This window comes from Mauremys mutica, chromosome 3 (assembly GCF_020497125.1).
Source record: "Mauremys mutica isolate MM-2020 ecotype Southern chromosome 3, ASM2049712v1, whole genome shotgun sequence".
Lineage (NCBI taxonomy): Eukaryota > Metazoa > Chordata > Testudines > Geoemydidae > Mauremys > Mauremys mutica.
Genome location: NC_059074.1, coordinates 80,932,954 through 80,953,911, shown reverse-complemented (window position 1 = coordinate 80,953,911; position 20,958 = coordinate 80,932,954). Strand labels below are relative to the sequence as shown.

The window sequence follows — 20,958 nt, the reverse complement described above, 5'->3', positions numbered from 1 at the left end:
TAAACATATCATAATGTTTTTAATTATTCACAGAGAATCCAATTCACAAGACCTCACAAGATTATTTATTATTTACATTGTGGTAGTGCTTAAGAACATCAATCAAGGACCAGAGCCCTGTTAGAGGTTGTCCAGACAATAACAAAGGAGGGGTTACAGTCTATCTCATTCACCTGTCATGTCCTGACATACAGACAAACAGGTTGGGTTGAGAGAGTGAAATTACACTACAACTATATAACAGTAAAACAAAACTCAGCTCATTTGCACACAATAGGTTGGAGAATGTAGTACTACATAGCCCTTGCCTAAGATATATACGGAAATAAAACTAAATTTAATGAAAAATTCATCATCATTTTTAGCTTTTTTTTATTATTTCTGGGCTCCACTGAATAACCTAGAAACAGATGGGTTTTATTTTTTGTTAAGATAAATACTCAAGATTTTTATTTGATCTCAGTGCTCCTGTAACTTATCACAAATCCAAGTTTTTCCAGTTTCTTCTTTTCTTCCTGGGGACTCTGTTTTTACCGTTACCCTTTGTTCAGTTAAGTAAGATGTCACCCAGCTAGTGTTTTGTATTATTGCCTTTTAAGCCTGAGGAGCTAGCCTTGTAGGTTTGTTTCTCTTTGAATGAGAAATTATAATGAGACTGAGATATTCTTAATGCAATCTTGTTTATTAATAAAAAATTTACATGAATTTCCTTTTTCCTGATCGCAGTAGAAACAAATGTCAGCAGGTCACTCTAGCAAACTGTGCCCAAGAATCTCTGTCTCTGTGCTTCCCTTCAGTCACACACTCAGCTCTTGCAGGCTTACTCCCTTCAACACACAGCTTCCAATCGGTCTCTCCTAGCCCCCTGGCATTTTCAACCAGGAAAACCCTTAAGCCACCTGGTTGAGCGATGCCCTGGCTATTTGGCCTGGTGCTTTGGGCAGTAGCTACATTGTGTATGTTGGCGTTGTATTTTGTTATTAGCAATCTTCTTTAAACATATCGTACCCAAAAAGGGAACTGCAGCTGTTACTATGGTTACTGCTCACTACATTTTAAGGAAACTACAACAGCATAGGAAGAGTTTATGTCGATAGATCCAGAAGTAAATACAAATAAGTAACAGCAGACCAAAGTCATTAACCCAGTTAGCATAGTACTTTATTTTTGGATATAAGCATGCATTTTTTATTTCTCTCTCTCTCTGGACTGAGCAGCTGGATTTAGAACCAATTCTAGTAGAATACACGCTGTAGCACTGTCATCAATTATACAGCCTTCATAGTCTGTACAGAAACACTACAGCTAAAAGGTGTGGTAAAATTGATGGCATTCAGTGTGGGCTTGGCAAAGCTTCTGTGAAAATATTATTGAAAACCCAGCAGTAATACCTCAGATTCTGCACACCACCCTGAAGAAGGTGCCATGTTTTACCCTGTTGCTCTGTATGTGCCTTTGTAGGTACAGTAGAACCAGTTTCTAGTGTATACTGAAATGTAGATTGTGAAGTAAACATAAATCTAAATTGCCATTCCTGTTACAGGGCCAGATTCCGTCAGGCCCTTAAGCAAGAGCATAGTGTGGAGGAAGGGTATAATGACCCCTTTCAGAGCACACATAAGGGTCAGGCAAAATAGCAGCCACTGTGTCCTGCAAAGCACAGATGCTGCTTCTGCCCTACTGTCTCTACAGCGCACAGACCCCAAAGGAGGTGGGGAGAAGGCAAGTCCATGGCTTTTTCCTCCTCTCTCCCAACACATTGGCCTACTGCACAGGAGAGAGTAAGTTGCATCTGTCAAAAAAAATCATCTCAGACATGCAGAGTCTGTGCATCCAAAATTTCTTGGAAACATTTTGCCTCCCTGAAGCAGAATTGCTTACAATCCCCCTCCTATAGTCTGTGGCTAAAGGCACAGTCTTTCCCCTAATAAATATCCACTTACAGTAAAGTTGTTCTATGCACGTGGGGTAAAATGTTCAAAATTTCTAAGTAACTTAGGAGCCTATGTATCAGTGAAAATTTGAATCATAATGACTGCTCTGTTAAAGTTCCAGTGTTTGTATACTTTTGGCATGGGATGAATTCCCAGTTTGGATTTGAGTTGTACAAAAAAAGGCATTGATAGTGAAGTATTCAGAAATTGCTTGGGAAGTGGGGGTGGGGGCGGGGATTTGTTTTGGTGTTGGTTTTAGTTTTTTAAATAGCTATGAATAATGTATATTGAGTTAGTGATGCCATGCTCAATCAGCTATATCCTGTGATAGGTTGCTTTTGCATGCTAAATGACCAATCAGGTAGGTTTGGACATAAAGACATCCCTTTTGATTTTGTTTGGGATACAAGGAATGAAAAGAAGTACAATCTGGGAGTTCTTCTTTCTGTGACTATAATCCACCAAAAATTGATTGCAAAACCACAGTTTCTTGGAGCAGTCTAGTGTCAGGCTATTCCACACTAACTATCTCAACCTCTAGAAATTAGTCATTCTACAGTTTGGCAAAACAGTGCACTGTGACCCTTTACACAGTATATGTCTGGAATATAAATCTAGTCTCTGACCAGGACATCACAGAGACCTAAGCCTTGAAAATTGATTTGAAACAAAAGAGAGAATTCACATTGCCCTAGGTGAGCTGATGACTGCAGATAATAAGCCTATTCTGGAGGATTTATCCTTTGGGTCGATGATGAAACTACAGGAGCCTCTTCTCAATTCCCCTTCTACAAGTTTTTTTTTTTCCCCTTAAAAAGTTTACCCCTGTATGTACTATGCAAGAGAAGTCACCAGCAGGTGTTAATTGTTTTTAGAGCTATGAAAATATTACTCTTTTTGTAACTACAGACTTATGGACACACTGTAACATTATAGTCTTTTCTGTGATTAACAAAACAACTTGGTAGGCGAGTTCACAAGAATAATTGTGCTTCTTTAGGAAGCATTTGACAGCAAATGCATGGGAAATGACTTTTCAGATATATATCTGAATGAGTCTCATAAGTGGCATCAGGGCTTAAAGACATAAAGACCCAATTCTTATGTGAGTTAATAAGACTGATTCATATAGGTATGGAGTTGCCTAGGGGGGGAAATCTGGTTAATTCGCATGCTTTACTATTCTCCTTGGTGCTCCTGGTTTGCCACCTAGAGCTCTAGCTACATTAAGCTTTTGCCTCAATTGATGGGAGGCCTGCTTCCCTTCCTGTTTCTTTTTTGATTGTCAAATATGATTTAAGTGACTTTTAATTAAATCTCTTTTTAAAAGATATTAATGACACTAATACCTTAGTAATTTAATATTGAGATATTTTTATATTACATTAGCTTTCATCCAACATCCGAAAATACCAGTGAGGTCAGCTACTGAAATTTAGATTTTAATGTTCTTTTATACTGAACTATGTAAGTAAACAAAACAGTTTTGTTTTGTCAAGAACTCAGATGTATAACCACTGGTACAAACATTTGATGTAAGAACATGATCTCTTTTGCAAATACAGCCTTGTAAATGTCAGAGGCAAGTGATATTAAATACAAATTTAATGCCTATTCAAAGACTTCTACAATTCCTAAACAAATCCATGCCAAATGGTGGCCTTAACTTTTAGCTCTTGTTCATTTGTTAACAAATAGGTTAATTCTCTGAAGTTGCAGATGGCTCTAGACACAGTGGAGGAAGAGTTGGGAGACTGTCAAGGAACAGAAGCATCGCCAGTGGATCTATGGTTACATAAAGCTGCTGGCCACTGCCCTTGAGGAGGGCTATAGGAAGAAGATTGGAGCAGCTTTGCTTTCTGTAGATAGACTCATAGTAGTATCCCCATGGAACACTACTGAGACAAGTTTGGCTACTCGGGCTTGGCACAGAGGGAGGATTTAACCCTTTATGTTGTCACATACATTGTGCCAGACTCTCTCCTGCATCCAACATACACACAGCATTGGGGCGAGGCGGGAGAAGAGGTAGACATTGGGGGGCAGGAAGTCCAAAGTAATCTACTAGCTTTCTGTTTTTCTCCTTCAGTGTATCCAGACTTATTTTTGTGAGACATCTGGGCGGGGTTCTAGCTGTGGCTAACATCAGAGGAGGTGGTGAATATGGAGAGACCTGGCACAAAGGTAAAGCGTTCTGAGTGCAAGAACAAATCGTGGTTTTAGCAGTGATACTGACAAAGGCTGTGTCTACATTGCACAGTTAACCCACGTTATTGGCTCCTGGGTTTAGCCTCACCTGGATGTCAGTATCCCTATAGCAAAGTCATTCTTGTGTTACTGTGTCCTCAAAGCTTTTGCACCTGCCCATGTGTGCCTGGGGGCATATTCCTTGGTTCTTTGTGCAAGGATGCTCTAGGATTCTTTTCCAGTCAGTTGTGTCAAGTTGTGAGAGAACTTGTCTGCCCTTCAAGGGAGAATGTGGGAAGGCACTTGAGTGATGAGCCTGTCCTCACTACAAAGTGAGCAGCTCGGAGAGCCCGTGTTCTAACCCACATCACCGGCTGGATAAGCTAGCGTGGGCTTAAAGCACTTCCAAACCTAGGTCACAGGCTTTCTGTATGAATGGGAGCAAGCTTGAGGCTACAACTCTGAGAAGAGCCCAGATTAACTATGCATAGTGGACATACCCAAAAATTGTCTGTCTTTCTTCTCTCACTCTTTTTATGTACCCAGATAGTTATGAAAGTCAGAATTAGTGTCAGTCAAACGTATTTGTTGCACCTGTAGCTCCCTCATATTATTTGATCTTTGCAGTTAGATTGTGTTGCTTGTTGCATCCCAGTTAAAAATATTTTACAACATAGTGTAAAAATTTATTTTACAACAAACATTGCGTAAGTTTTCCAAGAAAATTATTAGCATTTTTACAAAACAAGATCAACTTTCTGGATTCAATGCAAATATTTGTGAATACTACTATTTATCTCGAATCTGCTTTCCAAATGTATCCAACTGTACCAATATTTGCATACTATTTCTGTTGTTAACCTCTATGGTAAGGTGATTTTGCTCAGTATTGCTCGTTCATCTCTTTCTCCTATAATACCTGTCTGGGACATTTCCGTGTAATTGACTTAAAGATGTAATGGTTTCATAAAAAGAAATAGCATATGCTCAGGCATGCATAATGTCATTGCTAAAGACAAAGTATCCTTCAGTAATTTGAATTTGGCCATTGGTTTTTAATGAGATTTTATCTTGCTATGAAAATACTTCTTTAGTCCCCCTATTTCCTGTTTAATTTAATTTCAGCTCGTCTGTTATCTCAATTGTATAATTAGGTCTGTATCTGTTCTTTGTTAATTTCAGAGACAGCTAGTACAGATGTCTATTTGAGTAGCTTTAACTTCATGGATAGGGTCCTGACCCTAGACCAGAATTATTCAGTATTCTGAGTAAAGCGCAGGATGTCTCTTCATTTCTATTTCTCCTCCACTGTTGCAGTTTTGGGAGTTAATTAATATAAAAGTATCCAACATTCCCAGGACACCTCTTGTGTGGTCTTTGTGTTGGATGAATTATGTATTCTGCATTTTTAAGAAGTTTTACATTTTAAGAAGTTATACAGTTCTGCAGAGGGATCTGTACAGCTGTAAAGTTTGCCCGCGAGAATCCCTTTACAAGATTGAACATAGCCTTTGCTATAAGGGTACCAGCACTTAATTCTCAATTCCCACCTAATTACAATTCCTAATTAGTATTTAATTACCCAAGACAGGACCGTCCAGGTCAGGTAGGGGTGGTATGCATTTACAAAGCTTTATGCAACCTTTGATCAGGAGCCATTTATTGCCTCATATCAAATGAACTTCATAAATGGGAAAATGTAAATTGGCGTTTTGGTCATTTGTGAATCCTTCTGTGAATATCATAGTTTGGCAATTAATATTATTTATTTTATATAAAAAGGTTGCAGAGCAAGACTGCCTCCCATATGGGTTTTGATATTAGAATTAGAATATCTCTTGCATACAAAATTCTATGTTCCCCAATTTTTTTAAAATTGTACATTTATATCCCCTTATTATGAGCCTTGTTAAAATTTTGTCTAAAAAAGACTACAGTAGCTTCACTATAGTAGATTAATAAGAGGACAGTAGCTTTTCAAAATATGAGCTATCTTAATGAAATGCCAAATTAAGATCTGGCTCTGAAGTCACATTTCTATCATAGCTGTATGCCATCAGATCTGAAAACAAATAATAATGAAACCCAGTAAATTACCAGTTATGTATCTGATGTCCAGCAAACATTAGTGGTAGCTTATTTTTTACAGCAGTAAGTTTGAAGTTTTATCTTCTTAAAAGATCATAAGTGAGCTTAATTCTGTTAAGTTCCATTAAGACATACCTCAAGTGGAACTGTGTGTGGTCATTTTGTGTAAAATTGGCAGTGCAAAGCTTTTAGCTGGAATCTCAGTAGTAAGGAGCATTACCTGTTCGATCCTCAGCATAGATATGTATTATTCAGGATTTTTTGAGAGCATTAGAGTCATTGGCAGAACCATCTTATAATTTTTGTGTTGGAAGAGTTTTTCGTTTTCCTTGGTCTTTCTCAGCTGCATCAATTATTAAAATGTTCATGAAGCTGGAATTCATCCTAAGCATTTCCGCATACACCTCTTTCTGAATAGGTGCTGTCAAATGCATTTTATAGAACTGTTTTGTTTTCCTTGTGTGGTAGGTGGTATCTTAGCAAACAAACAAAATTGCTTTGATGACTTCCAGTGTGCAGCGGAATATCTTATCAAAGAGGGATATACATCTCCAAAGAAGCTGACTACTAATGGAGGTTCAAATGGGGGTCTCTTAGTGGGTAAGAACTATTTGTGTATTTACTGTTATGTGGATGCTAGCACGCGGATGGTTTTTCATAAGCTAAGCACAGGGAAAAACTTATAAGAGCCCTTGGGTGTAAAAATTGGTGGCATGTCACTGTGTTAATACAGATAAAGTAATTCAATTCCACTTCAGTCTCTGGTAGCATGGGACATTGGCATTCTGTATCCTTCGGAAAATGCCCTCTATTAAAAGCCACACGGACAATTGCTACCCATAGTCAAATGCATGTTCTTCACGTGTGTTGGAACCTGCCCTGCACAGAATGTGCAACAGAAACTGAGCTGGTGGAGAAACAGGGGGAGATGTTCACAAACAAATATTCTTTTTATTTTTTTCTTCTTTTTTTAAGTCCAGTTGTTGTTGACATTTTTAATTAAAAATAAATTTGAGAAACTTCATTCAGTTTCACTAGCAGTTCTCCATGGTAGTAGCCACAGATGGGTCAGTTGACCATTGGATCTGCATAGTTTACTCCAAATCCTCATAGTTAGCCATGCACCGAAACCCACATTCTGCAAGCCCATGGAGAGAATTGCTGCAAAGTTTCCTACTCTGCCTTTCTGTGGTCTGTTGTACACACACACATATCATGGCACTTCTGCTGCATTTAAGGCCTTCGTGCACAGATGAGTAACTGCAACATTTGACCCTATATTCATTGTAATGAGTTGAAAAGATGACAAAAAACAAATGCCTCTGACAAAAATACATGAAAGAAAAATTAAGTATAAATAATGGGCAAATTTTGATTCTCAGAAACAATATAAATCTAACACACCGTTTATAAGTACACCTTATTAATGTATAATTCTCTAATTGATCTTTACTCAGAACAATTTAATCTTAAATGTAGAAAGTCCATCTCAAAGAAAAAATTCTCACATAGCCAAATTTGTCCCTAAATAAATCCTTACTCTCTCATGTGCTCTCATCCTAGGTATCAGAGGAAACAAAGGGAAAGGGCTTTTTATCCCAACCCTAAATGGGGATACAATGACAAAGGAATAGCTGGGGCAGGGGAGAGAGAGGATAACTTTGAGAGGAGCATGTTGCAGTTTGACAGCCTAAGGCTACTGAAATAAAAACACACAAAGATTTAAAGATTTTTTTTTAACAGAATTAATGTTTCTGTTTCAGCATCAGTAAAATTAGACTTTTACATTCAACTTACACAATATCTTCTAGCAAAAAGAAACTATTGCAAATGAGAGCATAAATAGAAAGGGATGTTCATGATAAAGAGCTATTGGGCATTGATCTCTCTGCAGTTCAAGCACAAAAAAGTCCATTTTACGGGTTCACTGAGCACCTAATTGAGAGTTCACTTTAACATTTAACTGACCATCCACCTTTTCTGGTTTTTATTTGAATTTGGTGGTTTAACTGCTTATGAAAATATTACTTTGTTTTATGCCTGACTGAACCTTAATGAGCATTTAAACTATATTCTATCAAAATAGAGCTTTAAAGGCCTATAATCAGAGTTCTCCAGTTTGATTTCTTTGATGCATAAGGAACAAGAAGGGTTTTTCCTCTCCTTCAGCAGAATCAAACTGCTATGTTTTTGTTGCTCCTTTATTTTAAAATTCTTACCTGTGCTCTTTCTTCAAAGCAGAACTGAATTTTTTCTCTAGTTACCCAAGGGATTTCAAAATAGCTATTCATGTCCTTGTACAACAGCTATCATGTGCTACTAATAGCTCAGATGCAAGGGCCCAACGCCATATTTCCTCAGTTTGCATTCATTGAAGAAAAAATTGTTGGCGTTCCCCTAGAATAGTGTCCCCTTTTAGTCTAATTACTAAGAGGTGACTCTGAATAAGCTAAAGCCATAGTTTCTGGCTCATTCAACTGTAAAACAAGTTTTCCTTGTCCTGCACGATGGAATCATAGTGTGAGGCAAAGGCTTAGTTGGCAGCACAGCTGTGGACTAAAAAGGCCTCTTCAGACAAGGAGGAGCCCTGTACTGTACTGTTTGACCTCTTGTACTAGCTTTAATAAACAGTTACGGGATTTTGTGGTCTTTGGTGTCTGTACTTGCAATTCAGGAATTTGTTAGCGAAAAACTCTTAAGGTTCTGTGGAAAGGGAAAAGCCTGTAGAGAAAGCTGTAGTGTCAGAAACCAGTGTGGTTTAGCTCTAGTGATTAGTCATTGTCATAGGTCTCTCCCCCACTTGGAGGTACTTAGCAAGTGCTAGAAACAGGACAAACCAGTTGTTTTTTTTGGTCTTCTCAGTAAAAGCAAAGTACAGCAATAGAAATAAAGAGATTCCTTTAGCAAAACACACAATTGCCAATACAGAAATAAAAGTAAAAAAAAAATACTAGTTCGCCTTTCTAATACTCACTAGACTGAATAGATGAAAAATACTGCAGAAACCTGGGAGGACTTGATTAAGATGTCTGGACTCCCTTAACTCCTAAGAGAGACTCAACTCAAAACAAAGAACACAGAAAAAAAACTTCCCTCCACAGAGATTTGAAATTATCTTGTCCCTGATTGGTCCTCTGGTCAGGTGGTCATCAGGTACTGCTTGTTAACCCAGTACAAGTAAAAGAGACCTTAACCCTTAACTAACTGTTTATGACATGCCCCCCAAATCGCAGACAGTGGGGGACCCACACTGGCGGTGATTTCCTCCTAGAACTTTAAAATAACAGATTAAAAAACACATGCACTGTTACAGATACTACTAAGTATGTAACCAACGAGCTTTTTCACATTTCAAGAACAGTTGTTAACCATTTGATTCTGGGAAACTTTCACGGGAGAGTGCATCAGCAACCTTGTTGGAAGCTCCTGAAATGTGGTGAATTTCAAAATCAAAATCTTGGAGAGCTAAACTCCATCGGAGAAGTTTCTTGTTTGTTAGTATGAAGCCACTTTAGCGCAGCATGGTCGGTTTGTAGCTGGAACCGCCGTCCCCAAACGTATGGGCGTAGCTTTTCCAGGGCATACACAATGGCGTAACATTCTTTTTCACTCATGGACCAATGGCTTTCCCTCTCAGATAGTTTCTTGCTGAGAAACACGACAGGATGGAAGGTGTGATCCAATCCTTCCTGCATGAGAACTGCTCCTACCCGGGCAGCCGTTATTCTTTTAAAATGCCCTGTAGTAATAGGCAGATTGGAAGCATAAGGAAACAAAATGCAAACATTCTATAAAAAATGAGCTCCTCCCTCTGTGATTACAGCTGAGGCCATGTCTGCACTATGGGGACAATTGCATCATAGCTACAGTGCCAGCCTAACCCTGTAGTGCAGGGGTCGGCAACCTTTCAGCAGTGGTGGGCCGAGTCTTCATTTATTCACTCTAATTTAAGGTTTTGCGTGCCGGTAATACATTTTAACCTTTTTTAGAAGGTCTCTTTCTATAAATCTATACTATATAATTAAACTATTGTTGTATGTAAAGTAAATAAGGTTTTTAAAATGTTTAAGAAGCTTCATTTAAAATTAAATTAAAATGCAGAGCCCCCCCAGACTGGTGGCCAGGACCTGGGCAGTGTGAGTGCCACTGAAAATCAGCTCGTGTGCCATAGGTTGCCTACCCCTGCTGTAGTGTAAGTGCAGCCTAAAGCAACGGAAGGTTTTTTCCCACTGCTGTGGGAATGCCACCTCCTCAAGTGATAGTAGCTAGGTCAACAGAAGCATTTTTCCATCGGCCTAGGTGCATCTCCATGAGGGGTTAGGTCGGCATAGCTACAACACTCAGGGATGTGGATTTTTCACACATCTGAGCGCTATAGCTATGTCAGCCTAAAGTTCAAGTGTAGACCAGGCTTAAGTCAAAAATGATTATTTATCAGAGTTCTTTGGTTTGCACATAGCTGAAAAATGAAGGAACTTCTGTGTTCATGTAGCAATAAAAGAGCTTTATGGTGCCGTTTCACCCATGGAGAGCAATGAACACAGATGTGTGCTTTCAGTTCCTTTTTCCTGACAGTGATATCAGAACACTGGAGAGTGCCAAGCTATAATTCAACAAACCAAGATCTTTACTTATGTTACTGATAACACTGTTGATTGTTACAAGTGAATTTCTTGTTTGAATCCAGTTTGTTTGTCAGTAATTACACTCTTGGGCTGGAATTTACAAAGGAGCAACTTTACAGGTGACCAACTCTGTTTCAGTGGTATGTGGGCGCCTAACTCCCTTAGACTGTTTTTAAACCCCCATTCTTTGTTTACACTGTTCATTTGCCTCAGTTTGGACAATGAGAATTAGTAAATTCACTTACACACGTGTTTTTAAGTCAGTTTCCCTTGACATTCTTTGCACCTAAACCAAAACCCATTGAAGCCATTGGAAGTCTTCCCTTTGACTTCAGTGGCTATTGTCAGGCATTTTTAGTCAATGTTTGTGTTTCAATCACTGCATGGGGGTATTTATTTTTTAAAACAATTGTTTTAAGTGGATTTTTCCCAAATGTGTAAAATTCCCATCCTTAAGTTTTACAAAAGCTGACATTACAAAATTTAACGTTGAGCCAAATTTATGTTGACCGTACCTTGTATTACTGCCCTTGATTTCTCCTTTAGGCATCAGTGTTAATAGAATTGTCTTGCTGTTTTTAAGCTGCTTGTGCTAATCAACGCCCTGACCTGTTTGGTTGTGTGATTGCTCAAGTTGGAGTAATGGACATGCTTAAATTCCACAAATTCACCATTGGTCACGCCTGGACAACTGATTATGGCTGCTCTGACTATAAAGAACAATTTAAATGGCTCATCAAGTAAGTACCTTTTGGTGTTTTTAATGAACTGACTGGTGTGAATGTTATATTGTGCTGTAGCTGACTGGTAATTACTGAGTGAAGTCTGACTATTTTAAATGGCAGTTGGCAGTCATCAATAACTAAGTATTGTACAAATTAATTTCACCCTCACCCATGTGAACTGAGTAATGGTATGGATCAAAATGAGTTCATTAAATGAAAGAGACACAGTAGGTGAGATAATACATTTTATTGGCCAACTTCTATTAGTGGAAGGGAGAAGCTTTCAAGCTTCACAGAGTTCTCCTTCAGATCTGGGGACAGTACCCAGAGTATCCAAACTAAATACAAGGTGGAACAGACTGTCAAGCATAAGGAGTTCACACATGCCATAAGAGATCACTTAAAATGAAGTAGGCAGTTAACACTTAGTTGTACGACAACAGAGGGTTAGCAAGTAGTAGGATGTGTTACAAATTGTGGTAATGAGCCGTAAAACCATTGTGTCTGTTAAGTCCTTGATTTTTAGTGTCCAGCAAAGTTATGAATTTGAGGGTATGTCCACAGGGTTTGAACTCGCACTCAAACTTACAACCCCACCTTCTGCCTGTGTACAAATCGCACTAACCCGGGGCTTGAACCTAGGATCTCCAGATCCCATAGGGGTGGAGAGTCTGAGTGTAAGTCAAACTGAGACCAGGGGTTCAAATCCTGTTGCTTTCCAATGTAGATGTAGCCCCACTGGATTTGTGTTCTGGGAGTCCGCCAAAGTAGACCACAATCCCACAGGCTGACTTTCTGTGTCCTCTGGACAATCAAGTTTGGTGGACAATCAAGTTTTCCCACACTGCACCATGAACAAAACGCTAGAGCCAGCCACATTTTGGGAGAGTGCTAGGAAGTCTGGGATATGGATGGTTGGACTTGGTCCCACATAATGCAGTGTAGACACTGCAGCCCCTGGTTGGGACCCAGGGTTCAACAATTTCTAACTTGGTATTTCAAATGAGTATAGATGCTCAAGCCCTAGGTTAACAAACCCAGGTCTGCTATCTAATGTTCTACTAACCTTGGGCTTATATTGCAGTGTAGACTTACCCTAAGAATATGTCCACACAGTTAAAAAAAAACAAAAAAAACCCTATGTCATGGCCATGGCTGGCCTGGGTCAGCTGACTTGGGCTCAGGCTGCAGGGCTAAAAATTGCTGTGTAGCTGTTTGGGCTTGGGCTGGAGCCCAAACTCTGAGACCCGCCACCATCACAGGATCTTAGAGCTCGGGCTTCTGCCCAAGTCCAAATGTCTACGCAGTAGTTTTTCAGCCCCGGAGTCCAAGCACTGTGAGCCCAAGTGGGCTGACCCACGCTAGCCGTGGGTTTTTTATTCTCATGTAGGGGAATACCCTAAGTTCCCATGCTTGACTTTTTGAGGGTGTTTTGCAGATTTCCTTTGAGGACGAGGACTGAGAGGTCAGATATGGAATGATTGCTTTGTGAAAAGTGTTCACCCGTGGGTGATAGGATGTTTTTGTCTTTCATCATTTTTTCTATATGAGTTCATTCCAGAGCTTAGTGATTGTCTGGTTTTACCCACATAGTTGTTATTGGTGCATTTAGTGCACTGGGTGAGGTACACCACATATTCTAATAGGCATGTGTAGGACTCAGGGATCTTGAAAGGTGGGTTGTGGGGGGCGTTGATCATCATAGCAGTGGAGATAAGTCTGTAGGTTTTGCATCTGTTGTCCTGGCAGGGTCCGGTGCTGTTTTGAGTGGGTGTGTCCTAGTTTTTGGGGAGCTTCCTTCTGATGATGAGCTGGGCAAAGTTAGGGTGTTATTTGAAGACCAGCAGAGGGGATTTGGGAAAGATATCTTTCAGTATTTGGTCCCCATCAAATGTGGATTGTAATTGTTTTGATGTTTCCCCATATGGGTTCTAGTGTAGGGTGGTAGGTGACAGACAGAGGTGTGCAGTCAGTGAGGCAGAGGGCGGGATTCTGTATTGAAGCAGGTTCTCCTGGGGTATTTGGGTGGTCATGTCAGGGAACGGATCTACTTCTCTGGTGGAGTGTCCTTGTTTAGTGAAGGCGGTGTTAAGGTGTGTAGCCTGGACTTTCTTTTCAGAGAAAATTCTGGTATCTGAGTGCCTGGCTGTAGATAACAGCTTTCTTGGTGTGTCCAGGGTGGTTGCTAGATCTGTGGAGGTCAGTGTGGGGATCCCTGAGTTTCTTGTATATAATCCTCTGTATATAATCCATTGCTGAAACTGATATTGGTGTCCAGGAAGTTGATAAATATACTGGACACTGAAAGTTCAAAATTAACTTTTAAGTCACTTTTATAAAAAGTATATTTGTACTTTTCTGCTTTTTGGAAAAATTCTGTAAAGCCAATGGGACATATTTTCAAAGGTTACATACCATGCAAGGTTGGCTTTTTTAAGTAATGACTACTTTTTCTGGTAGGCTGTCCGAACAGGGCACTCAGCCCAACAGCTAAACAAAGAGTGTTTTTAATTATATGGGAGAGCAGATTGCTTTTCTAAGTTATGTTTTGAATGTAGATAGAGTTTATCTGTGTAAATTGATTGGGAGTGGGGCACAAAAGGAAATTAATTCAGGTTTTAACTTCTTGCTCAGAAGCCTGAAAAGATTCTGTATTTTCACAGACCAGGTTTTTTTTCATTTTTTTTTAATGCGCTGCAAATTGATAATGGATAATAAAGATAATGGATAATATGTTACAATATGTAACATAATTTAAAAAGTACTTCTGTAACACTTGCTCTCCTAATGCTGAATTTTCATTTCTTTAACAGTGAAGATTGAGGATTTCTCACAAATATTAAACTACTATGTAAGATTTAATACTAAATCTAGGTATTAGATACTAAAATAATAGCCCCTTTAGATGTAACTGAATAGATAATCTAACTCTCATTTGTGAGCTAAAGCATTTATTTAAAATATAGAGTTCAAAAGAAAATTAATGCAAAGTGAAAATACTTTAAGATCTATTAGGCCTATTGTAAATCATTTGCCCCTTGATTTCCATTTTATCAAGACAGTATAAACTTTCATATGGTGATATTAATGGCAAGGCATTTTTACAGTATTATAGTGCACGATAAAATTTGTTAATTGCCAACTTCATATTTTGAATTTTGTCAGAGGATTTTTCCTATAAAATGCATCTACTGTAGATATGATACAAACGTGTGTGTGCAATAAACCTTGTTTATATACTGTGAATTCAGATATGATGAAATTTGAAGTATAGAGAATGAGAAGGAGAATCTTAAATTTGCTCGCGGTTTGGGGTGGGGCGAAATACACATAGTAAGAAGGTTCCTGTGTAGTCTGTTGTACATATGTCCATTGTAGGCCTCTCAAAATCAAAACAGGTGTTTTAGAAACCATTTTATCTGATGTTAATCTGAAAAGTCAGTCTTTTTTTAGCCAGACAAACTAGCTTAATCTACTGTACCATCATATTATATCCAGAGCAATGAGTGGTTCCCTTTGGCTAATCAACTGTCAAACAACTGGTAATCTCTTACCAAAAAAAGCAAGATATTTGATAATTTTGTGTAATTGTGCTTAGAAACTACCATTATGGGCATCCTAGAAATACCTTAAACAAATATAATGCTCTTTATTGTCCAATATTTAAGTTCTCAATATAAAACCTAGTTCTGTGACTCTATGAAAAAAAATTCCTTCTAGTAAGCTATGTTAGGCGCTGCTAAACCCAGACAAAAATAAAGGAATTTCAGATATCATGAGATAACTTGTATGCCTCTGTTATTTCTACAGTAAGTAATCTGAAGCTTGTTTAACTAATGTGAAATTAAAACAAAATTAAAGCACAAATACCAAATGAGCTCGGTTGGCCTCTGTATTTATCAGTAAAAACAGGAAAAAATAAAAATAACATTTTGAAATAAGGAAGCTAACTCTTCTAAAGGTTTTCTTCTCTTTAAACGAAGTATGTGTTACAAAGGGGAGGTCCATATTACAGGCCAGTAAGCCTAACTTCAGTATCATGCAAACTGGTTGAAACTATAGTAAAGAACAGAATTATCAGACACATAGATGAACGGGATGTATTGGGGAAAATCAACATGGCTTTTGTAAAGGAAAATCATGCCTCACTAATCTATTAGAATTCTTTGGGGGCAGGGGGTCAATAAACGTAGACAATGTCCTTGAACTTTCAGAACGCCTTTGACAAGGTCCCTCACCAAAGGCTCTTAAAGCAAAGTAAGCTGTCATGGGATAAGAGGGAAGGTCCTCTCATGGATCGATAGCTGGTTGAAAGATAGGAAAGGGTAGAAATAGTGTCATTTTTCACAGTGGAAAGAGGTAAACAGCAGGTCCCACAGGGTCTGTACTAGTACCAGGGCTGTTTGACGTATTCGTAAATGATCTGGAAAAAGGGGTAAGCAATGAGGTGGCATAGTTTGCAAACAATACAAAATTATGCCAGATAGGTCCAAAGCAGACTGTGATCTCACAAAATTGGGTCACTAGGTAACAAAATGTGTAGTTGTAGCCGTGTTGGTCCCAGGATATTAGAGAGAGAGGGTGGGTGAGGTAATATCTTTTATTGGTCCAACGTCTGTTGGTGAGAGAGACAAGCTTACAAGCTCTGTGAAAGCTTGTCTCGGTGAGAGAGACAAGCTTTCACAGAGCTTGTAAGCTTGTCTCTCTCACCAACAGACGTTGGACCAATAAAAGATATAACCTCATCCACCAGGGGCAACAAAATGACAAATAAAATTCAATGTTGATAAATGCAAAATAATGCACATTGGAAAACATTACCCCAACTATACATATAAAATGATGGGGTCTAAATTAGCTGTTACCACATAAGAAAGAGATCTTGGAGTCATTGTGGCTAGTTCTCTGAAAAAATCTGTTCAGTGTTCAGGGGTAGTCCTAACAATGTTAGGAACCATTAGGAAAGGGATAGTTAATAAGACATAAAATATCATAATGCCACTATATAAATCCCTGGTATGCTCACACCTTGAATACTGAATGCAGTTCTGGTTGCCTCGTCTCAAAAAAGATTTATTAGAATTGGAAAAAGTACAGGGAATGGCAACAAAAATTATTACGGGTATGGAACAGCTTTCCTATGAGGAGAAATTAAAAAGACTGGGACTGTTCAGTTTGGAAAAGAGATGACTAAGGGGAGATGTGATAGAGGTCTATAAAATCATGAATGGTGTGGAGAAAGTAAATAAGGCAGTGTTGTCTACCCCTTCGCATGACACACGAGTTCACCCAGTTAGTAGGCATCAGGTTTAAAACAAACATAAGGACGTACTTCTTCACACAATGTGCAGTCAACCTGTGAAACTCATTGCCATGGAATGTTGTGAGAAGGCCAAAAGTATAAAAGAACTAGATAAGTTCATGGAGAATAGGTCCATCAATGGCTATTAGGCAAGATGGTCAGGGAAACAACCCTGTGCTCTGTCTCTCCCTAAACATCTGACTGCTAGAAGCTGTGACTGGATGACAGGGATCACTCAATAAAGTGCCCTGTTCTGTTCACTCCCTCTGAAGCCTCTGGCACCAGCCACTGTTGGAAGACAGGATACTGAGCTAGATGGACCATCGGTCTGATCCAGTATGGCTGTTCTTATATTATAATCCCCTATGTTTTAGTATTGCTGTAATGTTAATTTCTAATATAAAAGGAGTCTTGAGAGAGTTTATGGTATGTTAGTGTTTAGGGCTATATGGTGCTCACTGGGAGTGAAACAAATTATTGGAAGTCAGACCATCCTCGCTCAGAGAATTACCCACGAAGGGGTTGGTTAAAGAGGCAGGAAAACTCCATAATGTTCCCCTCCGTTTCCTGCACAGTGTCCCCTGAAGGCAAATGGGGGCTGAAAAAGGGGTCCAAAGATTGGAGGGGCCCAGCCTCTTAACCCCATGTTCCCTGGAGATAACCATTCCTGGATCCATAAAGGCCAGGAGCCATCCCTATGGACAGGTCAGCTGCTTCTGCACAGTACTTGGCTGATTCCCAGCAGCAAAGCACCTGGAATGGATGTGGAGTGGATGCTCCAGCCTATTAGGTTTCCCTGTTTCACGAGTACTATTGCAGTTGCTGATGAGTCTGATGTCTGTCTAAAATGTTTGCATGTTTACTTCCAAAATGGAAGGAGTTTATTAAGGGCTTCTACAGGGCTGAGAGCCAGAATATTCAAATAGAGAGATAAGTGGTCGTTGTTCTACTTTAATAGCACACAACATTTTGAAATAAGGAAGCTAACTCTTCTAAAGGTTTTCTTCTCTTTAAACGAAGTATGATAGAGAATCACTACCTACATCACATAAAATTGATTTTATACAAATGGGGGTCTGACTTTCTGAATGCTGTCAGACACCACTCTGATAGCTTGAATATTAAATGGCCTTGTGTTCTCTTTTCAGGTACTCTCCACTTCATAATATCAAACTACCAGAAGAGGACGGAATCCAGTATCCCTCCACGTTACTTCTCACGGCAGACCATGATGATCGCGTGGTCCCTTTGCACTCACTGAAATTCATTGCTACTCTGCAGTACGTGGTGGGCCGAAGCCGTAAACAAACCAACCCACTTTTCATTCATGTTGATACCAAGTCTGGGCATGGAGCAGGAAAACCAACAGCTAAAGTTATAGAAGAAGTGTCTGATATGTTTGCTTTTATAGCACAATGCCTAAATCTTGATTGGATTGAATAGGTAGAGTACATATTACTGTCTCAATTAGAAATCAAGGGCTTTTACACTATTTGAAAACAACCAACCAGTTGGTGTAGTACTTACATTTAAGAACTGCAGTTTAATATTTTATTGATCCAATCTGCTGTGGAGTTTTGGTCTTTTAAGCTTCCTTCTTTTTAATATTTACTGGGGTTTCTTTTCTACTAGGTTCAGGTATATGTTTTAAATAGCACCTTTGAATAGATAGCTGAATTGCTGGCACTGCTGTTGTGAAGATTTAGATTCCCGAGTTGGTGGTAGTTGAGCTTATTTCATATCAATCAATTTTAATGTATTTTGCATCTATAAACATATCCAGTTCACCTGTAATTAAATGTAAGTACTGTTCCTGTACAAACACTTGGAGAATAATATCTGTTATTTAAGAATGTTATGGTTATTACAAAATCTTTTCAATTAAAATGCTGAAGTACAAATACATTGGGTCATTTGAAGTCAAATATTGCTGTTAAAAAGCTTACACTTCACGTTATTCATAACAGTGTATTAGTCCATCATACTTCTGTTGCTTAGTTTAATCAGTTTATTGTAGCTGTCCAATACTTCACCAGCTTAGTATCAGGTAATTTATTTCCGCATGTAATAGAAACTCAACCTGGAGAACTTGGATTATCTCTAGAATTTTGCTCTTTTCTTTTCAAGTTGCACAGATAATCTTGACAATGTTGTCTCATTGCTCCCTGCATCTTTAACTACTTCTGAACAACAGACCAGCTATCACCAGTGTTGCACACAGAGCCCTGATCGAGCTCCCCCAAAACTGGACACTCACCAGGCTGTTGTGTTTGGGGCCCACCTCACTGGGTACTGTGTGGTCTTTAAGCCTCCTGAGTCTGAACAGAATCCAGGTACTACCTCTGGCGTACAGTCCCTATGCATACTCAGGGTGAAGGTCCTCTTGTCTGGCACTCCCTCATGAGAGATGAGACCCTGCAGTCCAGCTGCCCAGCCCTTCAGACTAGTGCTGACGCCTCAGGCTCATCTGTAGCTTAAATACATACTCTCCCAGAGCTCCAGCCATGTGAGCATTCAGGGTTTACAGTTTAGCTCCATATGGTCATTCAATGGTGAAAGCAAACAGACCCATTAACTTTGCATAGGAGTCTAAAATAACATTACTCTTTTACTCTTGGGGGAATTCTGGACCACCATGCATGTGCAGAATTTATGTCCCTCGCAGATTTCTGTGCTTACCTGCAGAAAAAGGACTTTCTGATGGGGAAGCAAAAGGAAGCCACAAGAGCAGTTATGCGACCCTTCCCAGCAGTTTTGAGTGCCAAGGATAGCCATCAGAGAAGTAAATCACTTCATGGCACCCAGGGCCATGTCAGACCCACCCCCCGATTTCTCCTCGTCTGTAGGAAACTCTGCAAACTCCCCTGTTGCCCCCCCCACCCCCATTGCGCTTCCTGCACCTGTCACTCCACAGCTGCAGGGGGAAGGATCACTGTATGGAGAGCTGCTCCCCTTTCCACCCAACCCCCATGCATCCAGACCCTCCCGCCAATTCCCCCACACACCCAGAACCCCCACACCAACAAGCCCCACTCCCCCTGTACCTCGACCACCCCAATGAGTCATCTGCACCCAGATCCCCGCCCTACCAAACCCCAACCAACTGCAGCTTGATCCCCACCACACTGAGCCCCACTCCCCCAGCATCTTTACCCCTCACTCAGCTCCCCATACCCAGAACCCCCTGCCAAGCTCCAATCCCCGCACACCCAAGCCCCTCCCTGCTGAGCCCCAACCACCGTCACCTGGACCCCTCTGCAGAGTCTCACTACCTTTGCACCCAGAACCCCTCAACAAGCCCCTGCACCCAGATCCCCTACTGAGCTGCCCACACCCAGATTGCCCCACACAGACCCCTCTCAACCCACACCTGAATCCCCCCCACTCACACTGAGCCCCTCCACCCCTGGATCCTGCCTTGCTGAGCCTGCCTGCACATACCTGGTGCATCTGGCATGGAGGGACAGGGCCCTGAGGTGTTTCTGGGGCAGACCCTGTCCTTGAGCTAGGTCAGCGTGGGTGCAGCCTCGCTGCTGAGTCCGTGTCGGGGAGGCGGGGCTGCTGCACACTGATCTCCCACCTCTGTGAAGCCAGTGGCCTGTGCTCCCCAATGCCAGGCTGGTGCCTCCACATTTATTTGACAAAATTTGCAGAATTTCAAAATACTGTGCACAGAATTTTTATTTTTTTGGCACAGAACTGTTAATGTTTTGGTGCAGAATGTCCTCAGGAGTAAGACTCTTTACTTAGGTAGCATGAGAAATACACAAATCTAGACAAAATAATGAACACACTTGTATGCATTTTCCCTGACTCAGTTTCCTTGCCACTCTGAGGAGTTCTTAGTGCTTGAGCAGAGTTCTCTGTGTAGTCCAGGTATAGCCTGCTGCACGTGGCTTCTAAGAATCATGGCATCACCCTTTCTCCTGCAGCTAGCTTCCTTTGCCTTTGGCTGGTCCCACTGTTAAACAGAACACCCCTGTATACAAAAGCATGCTATTCTCTCCTGCCCAACGCTTCCTGCATATCCGTGTGTGTGTCTCCTTCAAGTTTATATATCCCACTATCACCACTCGGGTTGGGTTGGGTTTTTTTGG

At 40.2% G+C, this 20,958-nt stretch overlaps 1 protein-coding gene across 1 annotated transcript in view; it reads left to right on the top strand.

The window, feature by feature from the left end:
- The window catches only part of LOC123366132 (prolyl endopeptidase), a 167,110-nt gene extending 146,626 nt beyond the window's left edge, over positions 1-20,484 (top strand). Inside the window, exons 12-15 of the mRNA XM_045009267.1 lie at positions 4,024-4,118; positions 6,678-6,809; positions 11,418-11,574; positions 18,010-20,484. Coding sequence (XP_044865202.1) covers positions 4,024-4,118; positions 6,678-6,809; positions 11,418-11,574; positions 18,010-18,304 — 679 coding nt within the window. The 3' untranslated portion in view covers positions 18,305-20,484. The remainder of the gene's footprint in view (positions 1-4,023; positions 4,119-6,677; positions 6,810-11,417; positions 11,575-18,009) is intronic.
- Positions 20,485-20,958: the final 474 nt, after the last annotated feature.